Consider the following 16,069-nt stretch of genomic DNA (forward strand, 5'->3'; position numbering starts at 1 on the left):
TTGGCCGCTGGTGGGCTCCAATCAAGTTCTAGAAGCATCTCAAGGAGAATTAAAGCCAACAGGATGCACCCGAGCACAATGTGGAGTGCCAAAGGAAAGATTATTCATACTTTTAAAAATTAAAACACTTAGTTTGAGAATTATAAGTGGACATGAATGGTGTGACTCTGAACAAATCCAAATCGTGTTATGTGATATCATCTACTGCTCTGCACTTGTAATATTTCTATTGCACTATTATATTGTATTGAGGATCACGTGTGCTCTGTTCTGTGTATTGAATTGTATTGACCCCCTTCTTTTTGACACCCACTGCACACCCAACCTACCTGGAAAGGGGTCTCTCTTTGAACAGCCTTTCCCGAGGTTTCTTCCAGTTTTTCCCTCTAAAGGTTTTCTTGGGAGTTATTCCCCTGTCTTCTTGGAGAGTCAAGGCTGGGGGGCTGTCAAAAGGCAGGGCCTGTTAAAGCCCATTGCAACACTCCTTGTGTAATTTTGGGCTATACAAAAATAAACTGTATTGTATTGTGTTGCGACTCGTTCTTGGGTAATGATTGCCTTCACAAATCAAAGAAATGTGAATTGTGCGACTCGTTCTCGGGTAATGATTCGCTTCACAAATCAGATGAACGGGAAATGTGTGAGCCGCTTCACAAATCATTTGCATATCCACTGCTATCTGTATCCAATATCGTATATACCCTGCAGCTCTTTCAGAGACTCTGTGAAGTGCCTTGAGCGTGGGAAAGGCATTCTATAAATAAGTCGTATTATTTTTGTTACCTTTAAGCCATGTTTTCACTTTGTCATTATGGGGTATTTAGTGCAGGCTGATTCATTTCACTTTAAATATACAACACAATAAAGTGTGCAGAAAGTGAAGCGGTCTGAAGACTTTCTGAATCCGCTATATCCCAACATGCCTTACAGTTCTGATTAGTCTGATTTGTCTCACAATGGAAGCTGTAGTGACTTTCCCAAACTGTTTTTTCGTGCATTCAAACCTTGCTGCCTTTTAATTCCAAACAAATATTCATCTAACTTGTTCAACAATGAGATATTAGACTTTAATGTCACTCTTCCTGTGAAGTCAGTAGATGGATTGGGAGAGCGTGAGGGGTCGTGAGGTTGCTGTAAAGGGGTGTGTGGTGCTCCCGATATTTCTTCTTAGAGACTAAGGTCCAAGTCTTTAGAGTCCTGGTGCTTCCTGTCTTGCTATAAGGTCGTGAGACATGGACGCTATCCAGTGACCTGAGACCAAGACTGGACTCCTTTGGTACTGTGTCTCTTCAGAGAATCCTTGGGTACCACTGGTTTGACTTTGTTGTTGCTTATGGAGTCCCGAATGAGGCACGTTACCTGCATTGTGAGGGAGCGTCAGTTACTGCATTATGGCCATGTGCTGTGATTCCCTGAGGGTGATCCGGGCCATTGTTGAGGACCCAAGTGGCTGGACCAGGCCAAGGGGTCACCCACATAACACCTGGCTGCTGGAGATAGATGGTCATTTCCAGAGGGTGAGACTGGACCGCATGTCTGCCTGGGGGGTTGCTAACCAGAATCCCGATCTGTTGTGGTGGGTGCGGCAATACACTGTACCTGTGCATGCTCCCCAACCAGAACAGACTTGACCTGGCAGCTCAACCCAGCTGGGACACCCTGGATATGGAAGGATGAGGGAAGGCAGCTTTTTTAGGGCACCGCCTCCCTCAAGACTCTAGAGGGCAGCTCCCCTGGTTTACAGCAGTGCCCTTGATTCCCACAGGGCACAATGGGACTTGGAGTTCTATATCTCAACCCTATTGGGTGCCATGGGTGCTGTGAATGAACTGGGGGCATGAGCAAAAGCATTTCTGGGTTGGACAATATATAAAGGACTGCCCAAAAACCCAGTCGACGAGCCAGAGTCCGGTGGAAGGTGGACAAAGCTTGCTGGGAGGTGTCGAGAAGAAAAGAAAAGAAAGAAAGAAAGAATAATTGCAGGCGGTGTGAGCAATGTGAAGAATTGAAACAAAGAATAAAACGAGTCTTGGTGCTTTAAACTTGTGTCCTCAGTGTCTGTCTGTTGGGTTCAAGGAGCGACAGTGCCCTCTGGTGTTTACACCTGGTTTCACAATATGAAAGGCAGCACATATAAAGGCGGTGATGCTTGCTATTGTGTGTTTATTGCACACACACACTACCTAGCGACACATTTGTGTTTCCATGATGTTCAAAATCAAGTCTTTCGGTGATAAGTGAGGCCATCATCTTCAGTAGGCAACACCTGCAGCAAAATGAGCAAAGATCACAGCAGGGGTACAGTTTGTCTTTTTTTCTCTCTCTCTTTGGTAAAAAGAACAGACCCTGCCCGTGGGTGTGATGAATGTCTGGATATGACGCATTCTGCTTTTTGGACTCAAACAAACTGGGGATGGCAGCAATCACCGGTCAGCCTTTCCAGGCTGCTAATGGAGCATGTATGAAAAAACTCGAGAGGATCCGCACATGCAGATGGCACCATCTGGGATGGACGCCTGTATCAGAAGCCACTTGCTCTCGTGGCCTCGCATAGACAGTGTTTCGGCTTTTTCCGCCGGATTATTTTGATCGTTTTGTCAGCTCTTCTAATGAGCATATTGAGAATCATCCCTTCTCTCCCAAGCAATTGGTTTTGTTCGGGTAAATAATAATAATAATAAATTTTATTTGTAATGCACTTTATATTTTAGCAATCTCAAAGTGCTACAGAGTGAAAAATAAGAGTCTATAATAAAGAAAAATACTTTAACAAAAAGTCTTTCTAAAGAGATGAGTTTTTAGGTTTCGTTTAAAAACATCAGTCGACTGTGGAGCTCTCAGGTAATCAGGGAGGGCTTTCCAAAGCTTCGGCGCCACAGATGACAAAGCCCTGTCACCCATGCTGCTGAGCTTAGTTCTGGGGACTTGGAGGGTGTTTATGTGTACAGAACGGAGGGCACGTGAGGAAGTATAAGGAGTGAGAAGTTCCTGTAGGTAAAGAGGGGCATGTCCATAGATGCACTGATGGGTGAGAAAGGAGACCTTGTACTCTATTCTGAGCTAGACAGGGAGCCAATGAAGAGTTTTCATGGTTTGGTGGTGATGTGATCGTCATCAGGATTCTGTTCTGAATATACTGAAGTCTCTGGATACTCTTACCGGGAATCCCAATGAGGAGCGCATTACAATAATCCAGCCTGGAAGAGACAAAGGCATGGACGAGCTTCTCTGCATCTACCAGGGTGAGTGTTGGGCGTAGTTTGGCGATGTTCTTGAGGTGGTAAAAAGATGACTTACAGAGGTGTTTGATGTGGGTGTCCAAGGTGAGTTGTGAGTCCATTATAACACCCAAATTGGTAACAGATGTGGAAAGAGGGATATTTTGACCAGAGAAAGTGATGCTGGTGATAGTAGAAGAACGGAGATGGTGCGGTGTACCAACTAAGATGGCTTCTGTTTATGAACTGTTCAGCTGAAGGAAGTTGAGCCTCATCCAAGTCTCTATCACCTCCAGACAGGTAGTCAGTGTAGATATTGGTGGAGGAGCAATAGAGGAGGTTGGAGTAGTCCTGAGGTAAAGCTGAGTGTCATCGGCATAGCAATGGAAAGATAAACCATGTCTGCTAATGACAATTCCAAGGGGAAGCATGTAGATGGTGAAAAGGATGGGGTAGCCTGACTCTCCATCGCATAAAGTCAATAATTCTAAAATCTGCTAAATGTTCAGGTGGCATAGTGGCACACTGGTTAGCTCCCTAACATTCACAAAATGTCTGGTTCAAATTCTGCCCAGGGTAGGGCTCATGTAGAGCTGGCAGATTTTTCCAGAGTTCTCTCGTCTTTAAGCACACCACATAAATGTCAATGCTGCATTGAAACAGGAGCGTCTCACCGACATCACACATCACACTGCTTTGCTTCTCTTCTACAAAATGGAAGGAGCACACATAAGGCTTCCTTGGTAACTTTTAAAGGTCATTAAAGGCCTGGCTCTTGGTTTTTATCAGGACACTCGCAAGCCCAGACACTCAGACTCCTCACTGAGTCCCACGAGATCCCCGATCAGAGCCTCCATTGACTCCTCAAAGATCACAGCATCGTCAGCAAAGTCAAGATCCGTGAATCTTTCTTCACCAACAGATGCCCTGCAGCCACTGGACCCCACGACCCTGCCCAACATCCATTCCATACAAGCATTGAACAGAGTAGGAGTAAGAAATTGTGTCAGATGAAGAATATTTCAAGTTTGTCAGGTATAAACACATAATCATAAAAGAAGACATAAGTCAACTGTCCTGCTAGATATCAGATTGTATTGGTTGGATTTGCACCACATAACACACGGCCATTCATTCCTGGTAGAGCCTCTCATACACAGCCCAGTTCAAATGCTTGGCTACTTACTCAAAAGCCAAGTAAGTCAGTAGGGTGGCAGCTGAGAAAACTGCAGAAATGCCACAGCCAATGTAAGAGATGAACGTCAAAATCTTTGTGTTCCGTGCATCAATCTGAGGGGCGGCTCCTGAAATATCCTGAAACGACAAGAGGAGTTCATCAAAGAGTGATTAGGACTTTTAACCTACAGGACCCAACGGCCTCATCCTCACTGTGGATAAAGCCACATTCTCCAAAATATTTGAGCACAAAGAAAAAGTACAAAGTGCAAATATCGAACTTTGGCTGTCCTCTATTTTGTCCGTCCCTTCACAAGGACAGAAGAATCTGGATGAGAACAGGCCAGTCAGCAAAACCAAACTCGCCAGTTCTATCCACTTGTGCCCCACTTGTGATCTGCACGAAAGAAGAGCGACGTGCAGTGATCCGTTTTTTTGTGGTCTGAGGGAGTGCCTGGTGCCGATATTTATCGACGACTTTGTGCACAGTATGGAGAAAGTGTTTTGTCGCAAAGAAGTGTGTATGAATGGATAGAGAAGTTCAAATCTCAGCCAATTATGGAACCGGATGTCCATCCACGACAACATTGAGCGCGCTCATGAAATGATTCTGTTGAATAGACGATTGACAGTAAATGACCAATCATTTGCAAATCAGCCATGGCTCTGCCTATGCAACAATCCATGACAGACTTGGGTATGGAAAAGTTTGTGTGAGATGGGTACAACTCACAGAAAAGCACAAACAGAAGCGTTTGGATATCTGCACACAATACTCTAGAGACATTCGATGGCATTGTGTTCTTGCATGACAATTGAACGTCCGCGCACCGCTGCCAACACTATTGACACTCTGCAAAAACTTTGTTTTGAAGTATTACAGCATTAATTGTTGCTATAGTCCTGATCTCACCCCATCAGACCATCACCTGTTTGGTCCCCTGAAAGAAACCCTACGAAGATGAAGATTCCCGTCTGATGATGCATTCGTGGCTCACAGCGCAACCTAAAACATTTTTTAATGAAGGATTGCGGATTGAAAAGCAGGGCAGTTATGTCAAAAACTTATAGATTTGTCTTTTCTGATAGTCGATTAAAATAAATTCAGATACTTTTTGACTCTTCCTCGTTTAATAAGCAATGTAGTAAACCAAAGAAGCAACCAAAAACTTTTTTTATCAGTCTAAATCCTAAACATAGCTGAATTATGTGAATTTCCCCTTGGGATTAATAAAGTATCTATCTATCTATCTATCTATCTATCTATCTATCTATCTATCTATCTATCTATCTATCTCTCTATCTATCTATCTATCTATTAATTTAAAAATAATTTTCAGCAGAGACTTGGATTTTATATATTCAGTGGGTGATGATGAAGATTACAGTTATTATCATGATATTATGCTTACCATTAACACCCCAAAATGCGTGAGATGGTAACATAAGCACACCGTGCTGTTTCCATTCGATTCAGGGCCCACGTGGCAGCCATCACCACTCCACCCTCCACTGCCATCTTGTGGAGAAAAAACAAAAGACAATCCTTTGTAATGTGCAGTTATTTCAAACTCCACAGACAGCAAACAAGAATGAAGTTCAAATTAAGAACACAGAATCCATGAGGCAACAACACTGCTAAAAAATACTTGGCTCCATAAATAAAGAATTATTCAAATATTTAATATAAATGTTAAAATATTAATAAATAAAATATTATTAAAATATGAGCATACATGGCAGTGTTGGTCAATCATTAAAATACTTGAGTCTATACATAAAGTTGTTGCTCTTTGATTGTGTGTAATTTTAATAGCTGCTTCAATTATGCTATTAAATGACAAGTGATTAAGCTTTTGGGAGTGTAATTAAATAACCAAACATGTATTAAGTTGCACCATATCTACATAATCTACAGTATTCACTAGACTACGGGTACTCAAATCCTGTGGCTGCAGGTTTTTGCTTTAATCAGATTTTTAATTACAACCCATTTATTTATTAGTAACACAATGTGGCTTAGTTTTAGTTATCTCATTTATTATGATTCAGAACCAATAAGTGCCTATTTTAGCTTGAAACTTTGCCATTTGGGATTTAATTGCTGCCCGTTTTCTTAATCATCCGTAAACAGCGAGGTGCAAATAACCCGGCATCTCCCCAGCTAACGTGCTTCCATTTAAACCTGTGCACGTGTGCAATGAAGTATCTGCGTTGATAAAATATTTAGAAATAAATGGGAGAGATAGGCGGCACGGTGGCACAGTGGGTAGCGCTGCTGCCTCGCAGTAAGGAGACCTGGGTTCGCTTCCCGGGACCTCCCGACGTGGAGTTTGCATGGTTTCCTCCCACAGTCCAAAGACATGCAGGTTAGGTGTATTGATGATCCTAAATTGTCCTTAGTGTGTGCTTGGTGTGTGTGTGTGTGTGTGTCCTGCAGTGGGCTGGTGTCCTGCCTGGGATTTGTGGGATTTGTTGCCCTGTGTTGGCTGGGATTGGCTCCAGCAGACCCCCATGACCCTGTAGTTAGGATATAGATGGTTAGAAAACGGATGGATGGATGGGAGAGAAGGGAAGGACCAAGAGATATAAATCTATTCCGGACCACAAAACATATGAATAATGTTCTCCAAAAATGAAAAATCTGCAATGTGATAAAAGATTTGTCTTGTAAGATGAAAACGCTAACACGCCGTGCAATTAAACACCAAATTTCATGATCTGCTAGGCCAGGGTGGTTGGAATGAAACCACCAGGACCCCTGTACTAGACTAAGAGTTGATCACAAACATTTCCGTGATACTATTTAGAATTAAAACATTATTTTTTTTATTTCCTTTGAAAAGTGTATTATTTTGAAACATTTTTGTATTCCAGGAAAACAGGGGCAGCATTCGGGTGCAGGTAGAAACCATCCTTGATGTGTCACTCGTCACTTATGTGGACCCTCTTACAGAGGAAACTGGAAACCACCAATCAACCTGACACACACATTTCTTTGGAAAATGGGGGCAAAACCAGAAGACTCCACAGTTAAGTGTGTTTACATGCACAAATGGAACCAGGATAAGGTGAAGAACCCGGTTAAGGCAGAAACCTGGTTTCTTAAAAACCCACACTTACATGTGTGAGAGCCCCCTTATGGAGTTCTCCTTTAGAAAAACTCTTCGATGTCATAGAAATGTACTAAAGACATATTTTAAACGTCATCAACTTCTGCCGTGACTCCAAAAAACAAGCATGGAGCCTGTGTCTCCCACGATTGTGCTGCTGAGCTTAGCACTGTGCATTCAGTTTGTCAACATTAATTTATCGAGTTCTTATTGATTCTTCTTCTTCGTCGATTTATTCAGCCAGGAGAAGGAATAATGAAATCACATGAGCATTCGACTCAGGAAATGTATCTTTGTGGACTCTGTTTTCTACTGTGACCCGACATTTGCGCGCCGACAAAACAGCTCCGATTAAAACGCGGCGTCAAAATCGCGCAGACAAAATTGTGCCGACAAAATCTCGAAAGTTTCATTAAATATGAATTACTAGTTTAAAGCATATATAATAATGTTTATTTCAAAAGTCAATATTATGAGACGCGGCATGCCATCAGCACGGCTCGCAGATCGTCCTTAAGATCACGCCCTGCATATGTAGGAAGAATTGCAGCAAGACGTCTTGATAATTGAGCGTATTTAGACTTGCTGGCTGCCTGACTGCTGGTAATTCCGCTTTGTATACGACGCATTATGCCAATCCTCGACTGAGTTATTTGTTCGCGGCATGCCATCAGCAGTTATAACAGTTATAACTTAGCACATAATGTGTACATAATGCGCACGTACGCGTCCCACTCTCTTGGCCTCTATCGCGATTTCGTCGTGGTGATTTTGTCGGCGCGCATTTGTCGAAGACCAATTAGCGGGTTTGTCGGTGCTCAATTGTCCGTCGTGGTTTTGTCGGGGCGCATATGTCTATCGCGCTTTTGTCGGTGAACCGTTTTCTACCAGTGGTTGCTTGACGCGTGTGTGACATGTGAAGATTATAAAATCCTCACAGAGAAATCTACGCGTGTTAACCAGGGACCAATATCCCGATTTCTGCAAACAGAATAAAGGGTTTACATGGAATTTCTGAAACCAGGTTTCTGTGAATAACGGGGTCATTAAAGCACATGTAAACACGCTCAGTGGCACAGGGCGAGAGTGCAATGGAGTCAGCATCACTACCCAGTGTCACGCTGTTAGGACAAGTATCCGTCGTCATATTAAAGACTTTGTAATCAACATAAATGATGCCATCTAAAAAAAATGCATCTATCGGGTTTGTGGCTTATCTACTCGATTTCGAAACTGGCTTTACACGTCTTCTGCTGCTTGCTCAAGATCTCCTTTCAAACAATTTTTCCAAATCATTCTTTCTTTCCCGTTAGCATTTAAGGAAGCGAAAAGAGGCTTTCAATGTTAGGACCCTTCTTTTGACCGCATTTAGTTATTCACATATGGGGTTTTGTCATTTTTTTTATATACTTTGTTAATTCATAAGGGTCAGAGCATTCAGGGGCAACTGGGCAACAGACAACTCGGTGAAAAGACAACTCAGCGAAAAGACAAGTCGGCGAAAGATAACTTGGCAACATCCTTTACCAGTTAGGTAACAGTTAGGTTCAAAGAGATTTTTTAATGATATTTAAAATCACCTGCTTTATGAGAGTCCCAATATGTTGAGAGTATATTCCTAAGATATTCCTTAAGCTGTACTCGCAGGTCACCTTTTGTATTCTAAATAACGTAATCATACGATTACAATCAATACAATTTATTTAAAGGATTAGCAATTTTGGTTGCAGAAGATAACGTAAGATAGAGTTTGTTCCATCTGCAGAATAAAGTTTGTGCGTCAGTTATAAAAATTTATTTTCAACATTTTAAATCACGACATTTAAATATAATTAAAAAATCTCTTTGAACCTAACTATTACCTAACTGGTAAAGGATGTTACCGGGATGTATTTCGGCAAGTTGTTTCATCGCCGAATTGTCTTTCACCGACTTGTCTTTTCACCGAGATGTCTTTCGCCGAGTTGTCTTTTCGCCGAGATGTCTTTCGCCGAGATGTCTTTTCACCGAGTTAACTGTCGCCCAGTTGCAACCGAACCGGGTCAGAGTGCATGGTTAGCCATTGTACGGCACTCCTGGAGCAGATATCAGGTTAAGGGCCTTGCTCAAGGGCCAAACGAGTAGGATCCCTTCTAGCAGTAACCAGATTTGAACTGCCAGCCACCTCAATGCTACCACTCTGCCTGGTATCTCCCTCTCATTCTTTCTCTGTCCTCCAGGTTTTCCCAGATTTTGTTTTACCACTTCCAATGCTTTCATTTCCCAGCCTTTTATTATTTCCCAGAGCAAACGCAAATCCTAAATCTCCTTAATAGAACTATCAATAAACAGAGTATACTTACCATTGGCTTTGAAGTCCCAGAAAACACAAAATGGTTTGAAGGTTGAATTTATCTGCGGACAAAATGTAAGAGTGAATTTAAAAGTTATAATACATTTAATTGTTCAAACTAAATGCTACAAGAAATTATTCAGCTTACTGTGGCTTTTCCAACAGTAACTGTAAGAGACATTTTTAGTTAAATAAGTTAAATTAAAATAAAGTGTTTATATAGTTATGTTAATATGTTTGGCTATACATTCAAATTCGGTGGAAATATGTGTGCCTGCTAAGGCTAAGACTGAGAAGATAGATGACATTTTGAAAAATGACATTTTTACGCATTGGGGTTTTCCTAAACATCTACTCTCAGACAGAGGTCCCCAGTTTACAAGTTCGGTGATGGAGATGTTTCTTCCTTCAGGGGGATGCAAATATAAAATGACTACGGCCTGCCACCCTCAAACCCACCTCACTGAACGAGTAAACCGGACCTCAAAGACAATGCTGGCCTCTCACGCATCACAAAATTATGTTTTGCGACACACCAGGGAATGGGTGAGACCCTGGTAGTTACTGGGGAACTCTGGAGCAAATTATCACCTCTCTAGTTCCAGGAACTCCTACACATTTTATAGCAGGCACACCCTAAACACTGGACCGCTTCCTATTTATTGAAGAGAAGGACTGAGCTTTTCATATTCTGGTTATTGATTTTTTTCTGTTTTTCATGTTCTGGTTTATAATGTAATTGTCAGGGGGAGTGTATGCGTTATTTTGTTGTCTTGCAAGAATATTGAATTGGTGTCCTCCATCCATCCATTATCCAACCTGCTATATCCTAACTACAGGGTCACGGGGGTCTGCTGGAGCCAATCCCAGCCAACACAAGGCAGGAAACAAACCCTGCCAGCCCACCGCAGGTCACACACACACCAAGCACAATTTAGGATCGCCAATGCACCTATCCTGCATGTCTTTGGACGGTGGGAAGAAACCCACGCAGACACGGGGAGAACATGCAAACTCCAAGCAGGGAGGACCTGGGATGCGAACCTGGGTCTCCTAACTACAAGGCAGCAGCGCTACCCACTGTGCCACCGTGCCACCCAAATTGGTGTCTTTAAATACGTTATTGTTTATCGTAAGATATTGTGGTGAATGTGTTATCTTTCTCGGGTGTTGTGAACAGAGTAATTATGGCTTAATATTCAACTAAGTTCCCATATCGTTTAAACAAAAATTTAAAAAACCTTAGCATTAATTGCCCTTTATGTGAATCAGTGATGCTTTCCAGGCCTTAAAGTACATAACTAATGGAAGGTTCTATTGTCACCCCTAACTTGTAAATGGTTATTCATCTCCAAGCAGTGCGGTATATTAACGGTCTTTGATGTGCTGGGAAAATGAATATAAAGTTATTACACTAAAGTATGCAATATCAAGAGAAATACGTCTCCCTCAAGCCAACTCTGACCATGACAAAGTGAAGTTATTGTGGTCAACCGCACTGAAGAGATGAATAATCACTTTACTGACTAGAGGACGACATTCAAACTCCACACAGCAAGTGGCACTTGGTCACCGTACACTGGTTCGGTTCTAAAACGTTACATAATCTGGCAATGATATTACAATTACATCAAATTAGAAAGCGTCTCATAAATATTAGTCAAATTAACAAGTTCAGGATTTGCTTTACCTGCTTTTGCGTATGTTGAATGACAATCATGACGGGATCTTTAAGATTCTTAATGGAAACATTTCCAACACTCGTCGCTACCACTAATGATAACTTGTTTTTATTCTGGTCCTGAAATAATTAAAATCAAATAATTAAACATCCAACTGTGTACAAAGGGACAGGCTTTTTGACAAAGATTTTCCTCTTTAATATTTTATTTAATATTTCATTTGATAATATTTGAATAAAACCCGTACAGCAGTGGTTCTCAACCTGTGGGGTGGACCCCCCTAGGGGGGTGCGAAGTAACAAAAAGGGGGGTGCAAAGACGTGAAAAAAAGAAAACAAGAATCATAAATATGAAAAATACATCTATTGAAACCAAAACAAATGAACTTAACTCTTTCAGGGCTGATGTCAACTTTTGTCAAAATTCAGGAGTAGAGGACGGTAATCAGCCGTAAACTGCAACAAAACTCGCCCTTACATTTTTGTTCGACTCTCTTTGCTAGAAGGAAAGTTACATAGCTTTGCTGATTTAACGTCGATACCCTACGGGTGCGTGAGTAAGTAGCGAAGAGCAAACAACTTCTAAAATGGCACCGATATCTGGTGAGAGACCAAAGCGAATGTACAAAGCAAAATGCTCCATGGACATTTTACGTAATTTTGTTGACTAGGACTCTGACTTGTCGGACTACGAGTTTGATGCAAGTGATCTGGAGATGGAGATCAAAAACGAAAGTGAGGTACCAGCATCATCTGATCGGTCCCCAGGTAATCGTGTTGCTGAAATGCCTACAGCAGCATTTGCCTGGTAGGACCACCACTTATGATGTCAAGAGGTACAAACCAGATTGTGTCACACTGTGACCGCCACCACCACCCACCTGCTGTGCCAAGAGAGGCAGGCAGCTGGCCCACCGTGCATTCCTGCTGACCATCAAGGTGCCCCCAACGCAGCCACTGCCACCAGAGATGCCGAACATACGCCAACAGCAGTCACAGCACATAGCAGCTGACGTTTTATGTTCACTTAAGTGTGAAACCATTGCTGTGTGTGCTTTTCAGACAACTGAGTTCTTTGGAAAAAATATTCAGCCCTCAAAGAGTTAAACTACATTCTGATACTAGAAAAATAAATATAGAGTTAGATAAATGTCGATAAAAGTTAAGTAGGTATAATAAAATATGCATCTATGATATATCATTAATTAAAAAAGAACAAATTGGTATTAGTGGGCTCCTTTCATAAAAACGTTAGGGGAGCGCGAATTAAAACTGTTATGAATACTCGGGTCGCAAATACATAAAGGTTGAGAAACGCTGCCCTACAGAAAGCTTTACCAGGTTAGAAAATGAAATATTTCATTGGGAAAAGTCCCAAAAAGCTGTGCATGCCTCGTCCATCAAATATCTGTTACGTGCAAAAGTTTTGACACTTCCCAGTGCAGAACCAATTTACAGACGTTTCTCTGTCATTTTCACGTCTGTACGCTGTAATTAAACACAGAAGATTACATGAAGCACTCACCTGAAAAAGTCCTGTTTTGGTAAAGAAAGCAAACTGAATTCGGGAAACGGTATCAAGTAGGCCTTCGTTCAAATTAAGCAGTAAACTTGGAGGGAGGATAACTTCTGCCAGTGCATTCTGCTGGTCTCTCTCAAAATTGACCTATTAAAATTATACAAAGTATGTACATTATTTCATTTGCTGATAATACACATTGTTGAACATCAGCTCTGGAAAAAAGCATCCTGCTGAGATAGTAAGGGCCAGTTGTGAACCACCTTGGGAGAGATCTTTGTTCATAAAGAAAACATAAATTCAAAATCGACCAGAAGATGGCATGTTATGTTATTTTTCTAATCCGTTTAATCCAGTCATGTGTTGGAAATATGGAAGATGCAGCTCAGTACTCGACAACTGACTTGAAAATGACGTGTTCGGTGAGTTTTTAAGCTTTTCTTCAATGCCCCATAGCCTCCAATGTAACTTGCCAGCGTGAGCAAGATAGTTTTTTTTTTAATTAATAGGAAGCGTTTAACCTTAGAACACAATTTTCTGTGGCAAATACATATACAGCATGTTTGTGAAGAAATAACTTTGATTTGAAAAATATCCAACTTATAGTGATATAGTCACAATGTTTATATTTTATTACTGGTGTCTTTGGTAAACATGTACATATTGTATTGTGCACACATGCCAAAAAATTAGAAATTGATGTTATGATGTCATGAAACATTTCCTTATGAGTTCAAAATAGAAAAAGCTTCTACTGCTTGAATTGTAAAAATGAATGGATGGAAGGACGTATTATGTTTACCTGGAGTTCATCAGACCTCATAGGTGACCCTGCAGAGAAAGCTGTCCCATTGAAAGTGCTTTGATTCAGAGCTGAAATTCCCAATGCAAGATTTTTGGATGTGATGGCGATGGATGGGCCAGTAAAAAGGATTTTCATTGCTAATTCATCAACTGTTTTTAGGGCTCTACAAACACATGAAAAAAGTATCAAGTACATACATACATAAATAAATACATACATACATAAATAATAAAATTAAATCCTGAGATTAGACTTTCTCAGAGATAATTTCAACTCCCGCGAGAGATAATTTCAGGTCCCACGAGACAAGAGATTTTGACAAGTCCTGCACTCCTTTCAAACATTTAGGACCACGCTCACGGTCCACTCACTTCTCATTCTTGTGAATGCTATTGTCAGACACAGTTCCTGCACTCTCAGCTCCAAGTGGGGTCGGAAATAAAAGACAAAGAGTAGAAGACAAAGTAGAATGTCGTAAAGAGGTTCAAATACGTTGGCGCGATACACATGCAGAGCAGGTTAAAGATAATGAAAGTACTAAAATTCGAAAGTCTCAAAAAAATGATAGTAAAGATCGCATTAGCGCTAACAAACGGAAATTATTACTCGGTGAAATAACGGAACAGCGAAAAAAGATTGAATATATGGACATAGGTGATGTGACAGAAGTATGTAGATACTGTTTGGCTTTAGATTTTAACTTATAGATCGTCTAATTCGTGTTGCCATCAGGGAAAAGTAATGTTTCTTCCCAATGAAGAGGCCTATCCGCGAGAATTAAAAGATTTGTTGTTTTTGTGAAAGTTAAATCCACATACGCGAGCGGTGGAGATGTGAAGTGGCTGGACCGTAGCGCAGGCTAGTAAATAAATAAACTTATAGTTTGCACCACTCAAGTTTTTCAAAAAAGTTTTAAAAGTTTATTCCTATTAGAATCCTTAAAGTTATGTTTACCCGTAAGAAATGAGCCAAAAAATGTTGAATTATTTTATCATTATGAAAATATATCATTAGGTTTAGCAGAAATGTAAATACCAAAATGCTGACATAAATGAAGTAAGAAAGGCATGTCGAGTGTCCACTGCTGTATGGATGCTGGTTTAGTACGCAATATGCTATGTGTCATGCATGTGTCACCAATGCACAGCCCGACATCACAATTGCCACAGTACAAGTTCTTGGGATGGTAGAATGTCAATGACTGATCCGCACGATACAAATTGCCCCTTGTATTAATGATTGCTACCTCAACGCAGCGCTTAGTGACTTCCACATTTTCCCAGACACGAAAATTGACAATTGCTGCATTGTGAACTGTCCTAAGTGGGGACTAACGTCTTTCTTGTCCTTCTAATTGATTGGAATAATTTTGTATTTTCTTCATGCAGCTACTGTCACAACACAGTGAAGCTTCACACAACTGAATTCACCAGGCAAATCACTGCAGTTTGTATGCAGCAGAGTCACTATCGATGTCAATGTCTGACAACCAATTCAGTTTCTTCTAACAATTGCTATGCAGCTTCTTGTTTTGTTTGAAGGCTCCGCCCCACTCATAAATATTGATGAGTAACTCAGAGTGGCAAAACACATAGAAATATTGAGGATATTTCGCAGCTTGAAGTTATTTCATCTACTAGACTGCAGCAGAATACTATCCCGAGTGTTATTCAGGCTTATTAAGACTTAGAAGACTCTTAGCAAAGGTATAAACCTTTATCTTAAAAAGTTTTCACAATACATCCTATTTGCTACTACCTGGAAAAGAAGGCACAAGAATTTGCAATTGATTTGAAAGAAGGTATTAAAGCAATTCTACACAGTAAAAATATAGCAGTTGTACTTACACATCTGACGAATGCGCTAAAGCTTCATCAGGGCTACTCAGGACATTGGAAAACACTTCCACCACGGTGGTCGCCAAAGACTCGTTGATCTGTGCTACGCTGATTAACTCCTTTAGCTTGCTGACAATTTTGTTTACTTGATCAGTGGTAAGCTCAGTATTCGTTATGTCTTTGAGTTGAGTGGCAATTTCGGCTGCATTTTCTGCAAAGGAACAAAAAAAAAAATACATACCATATTATCCAAAGTTAATTGCTGTCCAATCCATTGCTGTAAAAAGGCCACGGAGGACCTTTTTTGAAATAGAAACTGTGGAAACCAAAAAAATTCCATCCATCCATCCATGAATGATTGCTAATGTATCATAGTTAAATACCACT

The 16,069-nt window shown here is 40.9% G+C and overlaps 1 protein-coding gene across 21 annotated transcripts in view; it reads right to left on the reverse strand.

The window, feature by feature from the left end:
* The window catches only part of adgrg6 (adhesion G protein-coupled receptor G6), a 175,305-nt gene that overhangs the window by 40,979 nt on the left and 118,257 nt on the right, over nucleotides 1–16,069 (reverse strand). For all 21 annotated transcript variants that reach the window (XM_039737806.1, XM_039737790.1, XM_039737808.1 and 18 more), the window contains 7 exons: nucleotides 15,692–15,893; nucleotides 13,842–14,007; nucleotides 13,046–13,186; nucleotides 11,530–11,640; nucleotides 9,850–9,901; nucleotides 5,807–5,913; nucleotides 4,405–4,532 (listed from right to left, as the gene is read on the reverse strand). In XM_039737806.1, the coding sequence (XP_039593740.1) occupies nucleotides 4,405–4,532; nucleotides 5,807–5,913; nucleotides 9,850–9,901; nucleotides 11,530–11,640; nucleotides 13,046–13,186; nucleotides 13,842–14,007; nucleotides 15,692–15,893 (907 nt within the window). The remainder of the gene's footprint in view (nucleotides 1–4,404; nucleotides 4,533–5,806; nucleotides 5,914–9,849; nucleotides 9,902–11,529; nucleotides 11,641–13,045; nucleotides 13,187–13,841; nucleotides 14,008–15,691; nucleotides 15,894–16,069) is intronic.

The sequence above is a fragment of the Polypterus senegalus genome, chromosome 16 (genome assembly GCF_016835505.1).
Source record: "Polypterus senegalus isolate Bchr_013 chromosome 16, ASM1683550v1, whole genome shotgun sequence".
In the NCBI taxonomy this organism is placed as follows: domain Eukaryota; kingdom Metazoa; phylum Chordata; class Cladistia; order Polypteriformes; family Polypteridae; genus Polypterus; species Polypterus senegalus.